The following is an 11,501-nucleotide window of genomic DNA, read 5'->3' as shown; positions in this document are numbered from 1 at the left end:
AGCAACTTACCGTTAAATGCATTTTAATTAAATTTTTTTTTTTTTCATTTATGAAGCGCCACTATAAGCAAATAAAAAGCATGCCATGGAGTAGAGCAAATGGGTAAATAAGTAGTAAGCGAGAAATAGCAAAAGAAAAAATAAATAAAATACTTATGCTATAATAAACATATACTACTATAAATTCATGAAGACATACAATTTAATGAGCATTTACGAGTACGAGTACCTATAACAAAGGCCCAAAGTGTGAAGGCAGAAAAATTCTAAAGCGGTCCTGAAAAAACTTTGTATAGACTGAGTACTAACTCTGAGCTCTACACAATAAACTGAAGATTTGAAAATAAACTGATTAATTTTTTTTAATTTAAAAGAAATATTTCTCTCATTAACTCTTATAACCCAACTAAAATACCATGAAATTTTGAATTTGAATGCAGGCATATGTATATCCATGAAACCGGATTTTTTGGAAACAAGAAATATGCACCTGCCGATAACTACGATTTGATGCGAAGTAATAGACCCTTTCAGTTTAACACATTTCTCACAGCTCTCATCAAATTTATAAATATCTCATAAAAAATTAGCAGTTATTGTTTTTCAGCCAAACTAGTCATTGAGTTATTGTTTTATTTTGTAAATGCGTGATCCGCCCACCAAGTGGTAATCTGCTACATAAGCCGCATGTTGCATAGCTGCTCAGCGCTCTATCATACGAGTGTATCAGTGATCACGCAAATCTCTTTGTTTTGATTTTCATTTTTTATAACCTTTTTTGTTTTTGTTTTCTCTTTTAATTTTTCTCGCTAGCTTTGATTTGCGATATTTTCATTGTTTTTATTGTTTTTTTTTTGTTTTGAAGCCATTTTGCATTGCTGCCGATGTGACCGTTGAGTTGAGCTCACAATGTTGTTCTTCATTAGGGATTCTCGAAATGCCGAAATTCGTAGATTTGTAGTGTAAGACTTTATATCTACTAAAAAAATCACAGTATACAAACTTTAACAAAGAATGTAAATCAAAATCACAGCGTGATTGTTCTTGTTTGATTCATTGAGATGTGCTCTCTATTTTTTAATTAATTAATGTAATGTTACAATTTAGTATGTGCGGAGAGATTTACTCTCTATGCAGGCTCACTAATACTCAAAATACCGAGCAACCATCGAAACACATCGTAAAGCAAACTTGTAAGCAGACATGCGTTGTTGGAAATTTTGCAGAAACAATTGTTATGCAAGGTTGCTATCAGCGAAACGGAGTACAGGTAAATGTTGAGCGACAATGTTGCTATTAGCATGCATTGCATGATATATGGCTGTCAGCATGTGTCTAACAATTTCATGTTGCGGAAATATCATAAGTACCTGTTTTGACGTGTTGTGCACTTGCTGGGAACGGCAAAGTGAACTTTTGGTATTTGTTATTATAAAAACGCTTGCTACAAATAAATTTTTACTATTTTGATATATGCACATATTTTTTTAACACTTTTCCATCAACGCTTCGAATGCGCTATGTACCCAAAAACCCTGCGTTGGCAAGACTTTTACTAAAGACTGCGTTCTAATGAAAAATAATGTTACAGGATTACCAAAATTACTTATTTTCCTCAAACTTTAACAAAAAAATAATTTATCGTGGCTTATTCCGTTCTTCGTTATAAGAGAGAGTTTCTGTTCACGCGGGCTATTCCGCTCTTGTTGACAAGAGTGAATTATTCCGTCAAATGATGCAAAAGGGTTAATAAAAACAAATAATAAACAATAAACTTCACTAGGGCCTTTGTTATACTAAAATTGTGAATCACAAAAATAGTTAAAAACATAAAATATTTAAATAAAACACTTGCGATTTGCACCGCCGCCTTCTCCTTAGTCCCGCTGTTATCCACACAATCAATGTGAATGTAAATGTATTGGTAGTACTGATTAGGTACTCATGTTTTTCTACGCGTTTAAGGTAATGTGGACTGCATTTGACAACAAAAAAAATGTTTATTGCTCTCTTGCTTTCTCTTTGCTTTCCTTTTTTAAATTTCCACACACATTTTCAGCTATTTTTTTACTTTCATTTATATATATATACATCTGCATATATGTATGTGTGTGAATGTGTATTCAAGAGGCTACACCAAAAACTTCCTTTGCACGGCCATTTCAAATAGTTGGAAATGCAAACCCTTATAAGTATGCTACACAACTGTGTACATACATTCGTGCATACAATTGAAATAATAATCGTAAGTGATCGTAAGAGATAATCATGCAATTCCCTCAAATTTGTCAGTTGAAATTAAATAAATCTTTAACGAAAGTTCTTTAGTTGAATGTATCTTATTTATTTTTGCTTATTTTTGTTTTCAGCTTGATAGTCATCATCTTCATGGTTGTTGTTATTATTAATTAAATATTATTTTTGCTTTTTTTTGTTTTATTAAATAATTTTTTTTTTATTAAATAATTTTTTTTTCTCACTTAAAACTAAAAAAACTTAAAAATAATGCACTTTTTACATTTTATAAAAGAAAGTAGTTTATGTGTGTGTGTGTTTGTGTGAGTATGAGTGTACGTAATTAATATGTAATTGTTGTTTGTGGTAATCAGGTGTTGCTGGCATACGCTCATCATCCTCAGCTGACCATTCGACTGTCAATGTCAATGTAATTTCATTTGATTTTCTATTTCGCATACTTTACAAATACAAACTAGACAATTGAGCATTAAATAAAATTATATATTATTAGTTTGCTTTTTGTTTTTGTTTGGTTGTGTTTTTTTTTTCGTTTAATTAAACTTAACACTTAACAGTTTGATACAAATTACAAATACAATTGGCAGCTACTTGTGTACGTATTTCGTAAGTGTTTCGCGTGTGTTTGCGCATGTGTGAGTGCAAGTATTTTTTATGTGTGTGTATGTGCGTGAAATATTACATGTTTGTGAGCTTAATTTCAACGTTTTAATTTTTTTATAAATATTTTTTGATATTTTTTTAGTTCCTTTCAGCAAACTCTTTGCATTGTTAGTTGTACAGTGTGAGAAAAATTAATATAAATTATAAAATAACAGTAATTTTAATTTACATTAAAATATGCGTGTATATATGCTTTTAAATAAATATTCAAGATTAAAAATAAATTAATCATAGCTGAGTGAAGTTGCTTACATTTCAAAAAAATTTACATTCATTTCACTTTTTCGCGTTTTCAGCGCTTGTGCATTAGCTTTTTACACTACTACTTCCTTTATTAATGTTTTTTTTTCAACTTTTCTTCTTTGAAATTTTCTTCAGCTTCTTAAAACTAGTTTCATTGAAGGCGCATTTTGAGCATTTTAATTGCTTACTTTTTAGTTATTCTATACATTTCGCATTTCGATTTGTTTCGCATTCGTTAGTTCTTATTTTTCTATATTTTTTACATATTTAAATTACTTACTGAGAGGCAGCGAGGTTTCTTAGACGTTTGCTTACGCATATTTCATATTTTCCTGTTAATTTTTGCTTTTGTTTTTTCAGTTTCTTTTTCTATTTTTAAGCTTCTCATTCTGGTTTGCGTTAATCTATTTAGTAAGAGTATATTTGTATGTGTATTCGTATTCGTGCATTCTGCCGTATATACAGGGTGCTGACAATATTTGCTAATCTCATGTATACATTCTTCATTTTATACAGTACTGCTATTGTGCGTTGTTGTATTCGCTAACTAAAATTTTCTTCAATTTGAAATGTTGGCCAAGTGCATTGTATACGCATTAGGGTGCGCCAATTTGTATGGAGCAATTTTTTTCGACATATTTCTTAGCTGCTTTGCTTTGTAGCGCCATTACAGAGTTCTTTAAACCTGCTTTAAACACTTTGTTTAAAACCTCCGGTTGGGCACCCGGATCTGACCGTTTTTCGTCCTGTTCGAGGATCCTTTCTAAAAAATTATATTTATGAATCGATATAAAATTAAATTTTAGGAAGCTACTGCGAAGATCAAGTTCCCGCGACAGTCGGTTCTACGTAACCGGAACGACTCGGATTTATATTCGGCTAAGGACTGTCACTTTAGCAGCATTCCCGTATATGTATGGGGAATGTTTATGCTGCTACAGCAACAACAACAACATCAAGTCGTTAGCTATAATAGAAATATGTTAAGTTCACGTCCAAAGTCGAAAAAGTCTGGTCAGACCCAAGTGCCCAACGGAGGTTTGTAATAAAAATAAATATTTCGCGCCAAAAAATCTCCAAGTAGAAGTTTTTATTACAAAAATTAACATTCAGAGTACTTTAGTTAATAGGCCTCTTCTATTCGTCTCTTCTCTGCTCGCTATCTCTCTGCTCGGCTCACTTGACAAAAAATTTGCCTTTGAAACCAACAAAAAAATTAACGAACGTCCTTCCTAGCGCTTGACGAAAAGTAGAGACTTAGTATTAAATTTCATGTTAACTTCGTATTATTTGAAGAGAGTTTCCTTTAAAATTTTCGACACTCAAAATTGACTTTAGAGCTATGCTCCAGCATAGCTTTTTCTTCGAATTTCATATAGAATCTGAATCTGCTAGGAAGGATGTCAAAAAAGAAAAATAGAAATAAAAATTGACACACCCTAATATACATTGTTTCGCTTTTGGGATGAGTGGACTAGGAGTAGATTATAATATGTGATGATGATTCAGTGATTTTTCTTAGTGTATTCATGTTGAAGTACAGCGATGTGTAGAAAAAAATGATTCAAAAGAAATAAAAAAAAAATAAAAATTAAGTAGTAAGGTGAGTAAAAATTATCTCTAATTTGTAAGCTTTGCAGACCCCTTTAAACAGCATTTTCTTTTTCGCGACTGCCTGTCATGTATCGTTTTTAAATTTTTTGCTGCAATCGACATTAACATAAAACACCTACTAAGTTGAAGCTTTAAGTTGTGTTCAAAACTCTTTTCTCTAGTTTTTTTTTGTCATAACAAATTTTGACTTTATAGAAAGTTTCACAAAGTTATCGGCCTTTGAAATACAAAAAAAAAAAAAATAACTAAGTAGAACGATGAGTAAACTAATCTCTAAGTTATATGGAGGTTTTTAAACACATTTGCTTTTCCGCGAATGCCTGCTATCCATTGGGCATAACATCTCGCTATATTATTTGTAAATTCCTCGCTGCAACAGCGCCATCCACATGAATGGTAACCACAAACGTAAAACAGCTGTCGAAAGCTTGAAATTTGTGTTGTTTTCAAACTCCTTTCTCTCGTTTTTTTACAATAGAAATTATGAATTTAAAGAAGGGTTCAAAAATTACAAAATTTACTAGACTTTTAAGTACCAAAAAAAATTCAAAAAAATTACTGTATAGCCTTTTGGGCATAGTTTCTCAGTCATCTCTTTCTTAATTTTATTCTCATAATAAAAAATTTTTAGTTCATAAACCCTCAGAAGTACATAGCACATTTTCCATGTCGCTTATTCTCAGGCATTCAAATTCTAGAAATTGTTTCCTCATGTAACCAATCCGTGGCTGTTTTTTGTTTATTTTCTGCCATGGCTACACAACATCTAAGTGCACAGAGGCAGTGCACAGATGAATTGGATTTGCTCCAGCCAAGTATTCATCGTCGGCGGCTCCAACGTAAAACACTTTTAGATCAGACAGATATCCAAGAGCAGTTGTGCCTTATACATTTATAAATTTTTTTGTTCGGTGAAAATTGCTCGTTAGAATCTTTATGTTGGACTGGTTGTAATACCAAAACGTTATTTTATTCTTTAAAATAATAAAATAATTAAAAAAATTAAATAAAAATATAACCGATATACTACTCCTGCCTTTCAAAATGCTCTTTAAATGTTTTCGTCTTTTCAATTACCCGAAAAACGTAAATTTGCAAGTTCTGAAGCTATGAGAAAGTCTGAGGACTGGAGTGAGAATGTATTATTTTCAAGACTAGTAATGCCGGTGAGGGAATATGAATATTGCCTCAATTTCACTTCACTTTACTTCACCTAAATTTAGCTACAAATTTTAAAGAGCACAGCACACATTTTTAAATATTAGTTTGACGAAAAGGAAAAGAAATCCATTATTCTCTCGGTACATGAACTAATATTAAAGAGCCTAACTCCAGTTTTTGATTGTCAGCGACCAGAAATTTAACAAACTTTTAAGAGTGCGAAAGTGAGTTGTAGGGTCAAAGGTCAGCTAAAGTCTTAATGACACAAACTAAATATTTCCACAAGTTGAGGGACCTACAGTTTTAAGCAGACTCCGAACGGCAAATTTTATGAGGGCTTTTCCATGGCAAAAATGCACTCGGTAGTTTGTCAAAATGCTTTGTTTGTCAAAATGTTTGTTTTGTCAAAATGCTGTTTTCTATTATTTTGCTGTGGACGTGTTGAACAACATCAAGACGCACACCACAAATAGTAGGAGGAGCTCAGCCAAATGCTTAACAGAAGTGTATGCGCGAATTATTTATTTATTTCCTTTAAATGTTTGAATTTACTATTATTACTGATTTAAGCTCTTTGTGATGGCAGCATGAAGCTGAATACTACATAGAAACTGCTTAAAAGTCTAAAGCTAGAACTCCAAATCAAGAGGTCGTCCCAGGCGATGGCCAATCTTATGGCTGAAAAAAGCGTTGAAAGTCATAACGCCTGGACTGCTTGGTATGGAGTTCTAGCTTAAATGCTTAAAGGCGTGTTGCGGCGTTTGAGTTTTAATTTTGTAAAAATTTCATTATAAACGTTGATCCCTTTTCACTTTTTTTACAATTTTGAAAACAATTTTTTATTTTTAAAGTTAATCCAAATTGCAGCCAATTTTCAACGAGCGCTCTTCATATCAAAGCCTTATTCACCTGGTGCACGAACTATAGCTGTACTTCCGTTGCATGTATGCGTGATCTACACACAGCAATCCTTGCATAAACCCATATGTGTAACTGTATGTGTATGTGAGTATGTATGAGTGAGTCATGTGGATGTGATTGAGTGATGATTGCAGATGGATTGAGTGCGAATGGGTGATAATGAGTGATGTTGGTGCTGGTGCGGGTGCGTTTGTGGTTGTGTGTGCACATGCAGATACTTCTGCGATCTCTGTTGCATGGTGCATTTCGTTTGTTATATTTTATATTTCGCATTTCTATAAAAATTATTGTTCGCTTGTATAAATTAGTATTGGTTTTTAACAATTTTACCTGCCGGTCTTACTTCCTTTGCATTTGTTTTTTACAAAAATATGCACTTATTTGTGTTTGTCCTTTACAAGTTTTAATTTATGTATAATTAAGTATGCGGTTGTTTTCAATGGTTCAATTTACATATGTATGTGTGTAGGTATATAAATAAATGCCTTAAATAACAAGTAGTAAGTGATAGATTATTTGCTTATTTTGTACATCTGTATTTCTTTAGCAATATAATCTTCTTCCTCTTCTTCTCTTCTTTGTTGCTTTTTACATTTTACACACACTTATGAGCTTTGCTCGGAGTTTACCAGAATGCAAGCAAGACTAAAAAACAAAAATGTCTACAAATTCCGATTTTCTCTTTTTTTAACCAAATTTTCATACTTCCAAAAATACCAACTACTTCTAATCGAAATTATGAAGAAAAAAATGTAAATTTTGATAAATATTTACTATACAACAAATCATTCATTGCCAATTGTCATACACATTTCCATGTAGATACTTAGTAAAAGTGATTAGAAAAAATATAAGAATTTTGAAAAATAATTTTCCAGTGTTAATTAAGACCAAATTAGCAAAAATAAAAACCACAAAAAATTTTGAAAATAGTTTTATAATAGATTTTTGTTACTCATTCTTGCCGCGCTAAACCCAACGTTTAGCAAACCGTTAAAAAGATTATAGAAAAAAATTAGCGAAACACATTTTCCATAAAAATTATGGTTAAATAAACGAATTTTTTCAAAAACATTTCTCAGGAGCAAAAAGGAAGCCATGGACAAGGGATATGTTTGTGTGGGTGATTTTTGCAGGTTGGTAGGTTTTAAGGTGTTGATTATGTGCGTGTGTGTGTGTGTAGGTGTGTAGGATTTGTGGAAGTGTTGATTAGCGTACAAACAGTTTAGAGTTTAGAGACTTTAATTTAGTGATAAGATAAATTTGGAAACTCACAAATCGAATTGGTCGTAGTAGAAAAAATCGTCTGCATCCCCGAGTAGCTCCGCTTGCGCCAACGCCGCCGCTTTGCTATCGCTCGCTGCCATTGCCGCTGATGACGTTGACGGCACTACCGCCGCGCTCTCTTCGCTTTCGTCGTAGACATCGTCGCTGCCGCCGGCGTCTGCGACTTCTTCGTCTGGTGCGCCACCATCGTGCTCTTCCTCTTCACTGGCATCCGCCTCCGTGGAATCTTCCAGCGAACCAGCCGTATCTGCTGCCGCATTGCCTTGCGGCGCATCTTCTTCCATTGAATTGGTATAGCGCACGTTGCGTTGTTCGCGCTCACGGTCGCCACGTACGCTTGTCGCCTCTGCGCGCGGATCTAAGCGGTCCTCTTGTTCGGCGCTGCTGAGTTCAGTGGTAGTGGGCGGCATCGCCAGCGCTGCCGTCACTGTAGTGCTATCGCTGCGATCGGTGCGCGCTGTTGTTATTGAGGACGCCGCTGTGCTGCTGGTGATTGTACTGCTGGTGGCTTGCGTAGTACTGGTCACGCTGCTGCCAGCTTTTGACATGAACTGCTTTTTCAGCTTCTTTTGCGGTTGTGGTCCGCCGTTTCTTGCTCGCTTGCGGTTCGCGCCGGAGTTGCGGTTACCCGCTCCGCCACCGCCGTTACCGCCACCTGTTTGACGACCATTCGCATTTAGCTTCTTGCCACGGCGATTGTTCGCTCCCGCTGCGTCGCCGCCAACGCTATTGTGATTGTTGTTATTTGCGTTTTGGTTGTTGCGGTTCTTCTTTCCACCACCGCCTCCGCCCCCGCCGCCGTTCTTTTTCTTCTTGCATGGCGCGGGCAGCGGCATATTGGGCACTTCTTCTCCCTTCGCTTTCAGCTGTCGCCTCTGTTGTTGCTGTAGCGCTAGCTGCTCTCGACACTTTTTATTGTTGAGATTATTGCCGCGCTTGCGCAGCGCTAAAGGGCTCCTTTGGCAATTATGCTCCTCTTCATTCTCATGCGGACGGCATTTTCGCCGTTTCTTCTTTTTCTTGCCGCCTCCACCGCCACCTTTGCTATGCTGATGGCCCTGACCGCTCTGAGTGCTGTTACTGCTAGTACGATCGCCATTATTTGTTGACGAACTATCGCTAATACTACTACTCAGGCTATTGGACGCGTTCGCGCCCCGCTGGCCACCTTTACTGTGATGGCTATGGCTATTTGTGACTACGCTGCTCTGTGACTCGCCTCTCTCATCGGCAGCAGGAACGTTGCTCATTGGTTGGCCACTAATACTACTACTATTACCACTACCGCTGGGACTATCACTATCACTATTGCCTAATGGACTACTACTACTCTTTCTGCTACCACTACTAACGCTACTACTACTACTACTGCTACTACTACTACTACTACTGCTACTACTACTACTACTGCTACTAATGCTATTGCTATTGCTAGAGCTTGGATTGCACTTGGGGTGCACTTTGAAGTGTTTGCTATCGATCAGGTCGACCAATGGTTTGCCCGTATCACAGAGTTGGCGTAAGCCGTGCTTAATGCGGTTCTCGCCGAAATTCTTTGCTATCAGCTGTTCGACGCGTTCTTCCTCCACCGTTTCGGTGATGGCATTCGTGTAGGTGGCCAGCTTGCCGAGCGAGCGGGTTGGCGGTATTTGCAATTTGCGCGGTTCACCATGTCGATTCAGCGCTAAATAATAGACGCGCCGCGCATTCGAATTGAATGTGGATGTGTAGGTATTGTAGTTGTGCAGCTCCATGTTCTCATTGAAGACGCAGTCGTCGGTAAATTCTTTCTGCAAATTTAAAAAAGTCGTAAATATGCGAAGAGCAATGAATGTCAGGCATTAAAAAATACAAAAATATATCAAAGAAATTATTTATTTTATGGAGTTAAAAAATATTTATAAAAATGTCGTCTCACTGTGCATAGGCGTTTTTAGTTTTTGCTCGAATATTTTATTTAAAAAAAACAGGTTGTGGAAATAATACAAATTCGTAAATGTATATTACAAAGTATTTTAAATCTAAAAATCCATATAAAACTCATATACAGAGGTATTCAATATTAAGTGATCCAAGTATTTTGGCCATTTTTTTGAAAAAAGATTTATTTGTAGGTTTGAGTGTAAAAAGACTAAAAGGAACACCTATACTGAAAGTATTTTGAAAAAAATATATATAATATAATTGTGAAATTTGCTCAAGGGTGAAAATTTTTGGTATATTTTTCCAAAACGAAATATTTTCGATACTTTTTGAAAATTTTATAATTGTTTTTATTTAAAATAAAATATATTAAGAAAACATGTTCCTAAAAATTTTACAAAAAGTGTTTTTTTCCAAAAAAATTCTGAAAAAAAAAATTGTTTCTCGAAATTTTGAAAAACAAGTTTTGTTTTTGCGTTTTTAAAATTCTTTAATTTTTTTTAATTTAATGATAAAATATATTAACAAAGTTTTTTCTAAAAAAATGATAACTTATTTTTGAAATTTTTGAGAAAAAGTTTTTTCTAAAAAAATGTTTACTTTTTTTTGAAATTTTTAAGAAAAATGATTTATTTGTAGGTTTGAGTATAAGAAGACAGAAAAGAAGGTCCAGACTGAAAACATTTTGAAAAAAAAATTAATACAATAGTTTTCAGATTTACTCTAGGTTGAAAATTGTGGTTTAGTTTTCTGAAACGAAATATCTTCGATACTTTTTAAAATTTTTATAATTTCTTTTTCACTTTAAGATAAAAGAAAATTCCAAAACACTTTTTTATTTTTAAAACTTTTTTAATGCAATAATAATGGATAATATTTATTTTTCGAAAAAAAAAAATGTTTATTTTTCAGAAAAAAATTAGTTTTTTTTTTGTTTTTAAAATTTTTATAATTTTTTTTCCAACAAAAAATGTTTATTTTTTTCGAAATTTTTCAGAAAAACAATTTTGTTTTTAAAATTTGTTCAATTTATTTTTTTAATATTAAGATAAAATATATTTAAAACAATTTGTTTTGGGAATTAAATGTTTTTTAATTAAAAATTTTTAGAAAAAAAATTTGGTTAAAATTAAAAATTTTTCAAATTACACTGTGCGACAATTTTGGGGTCATCAAAATCAAACCACACCGGACCTTTTTTTTCTGAAAATGTACCTATTCAATAGCAAAACCCTCGCTGTGTTTTTAAAAGTTAGCTCGATTTTTTTTTTTATTGCGTTTTGAAGTTTTCTATTTTCATGAGATTTTGGAGTTTTACCTGTACGCTAAATTTGACTTATAAATCGACCTTTGTTTGATTTAATCGATTTATTTTGTCATAGCTTGATGCAGAAATTTCGTACATGTACAAATAAACTTATTTTGAGAAGAAC

The 11,501-nt window shown here is 33.8% G+C and overlaps 1 protein-coding gene across 1 annotated transcript in view; it reads right to left on the bottom strand.

Moving 5' to 3' along the window:
- Positions 1 to 201: 201 nt before the first annotated feature.
- The window catches only part of LOC128855859 (putative uncharacterized protein DDB_G0277255), a 48,385-nt gene continuing 37,085 nt past the window's right edge, over positions 202 to 11,501 (bottom strand). The window contains exon 3 of the mRNA XM_054091105.1: positions 202 to 9,935. Coding sequence (XP_053947080.1) covers positions 8,130 to 9,935 — 1,806 coding nt within the window. The 3' untranslated portion in view covers positions 202 to 8,129. The remainder of the gene's footprint in view (positions 9,936 to 11,501) is intronic.

Source organism: Anastrepha ludens, chromosome 2 (genome assembly GCF_028408465.1).
Source record: "Anastrepha ludens isolate Willacy chromosome 2, idAnaLude1.1, whole genome shotgun sequence".
NCBI classification, from domain to species: domain Eukaryota; kingdom Metazoa; phylum Arthropoda; class Insecta; order Diptera; family Tephritidae; genus Anastrepha; species Anastrepha ludens.
The sequence above is the reverse complement of the archived record's forward strand: the minus strand, read 5'-3'. Positions and strand labels throughout refer to the sequence as shown.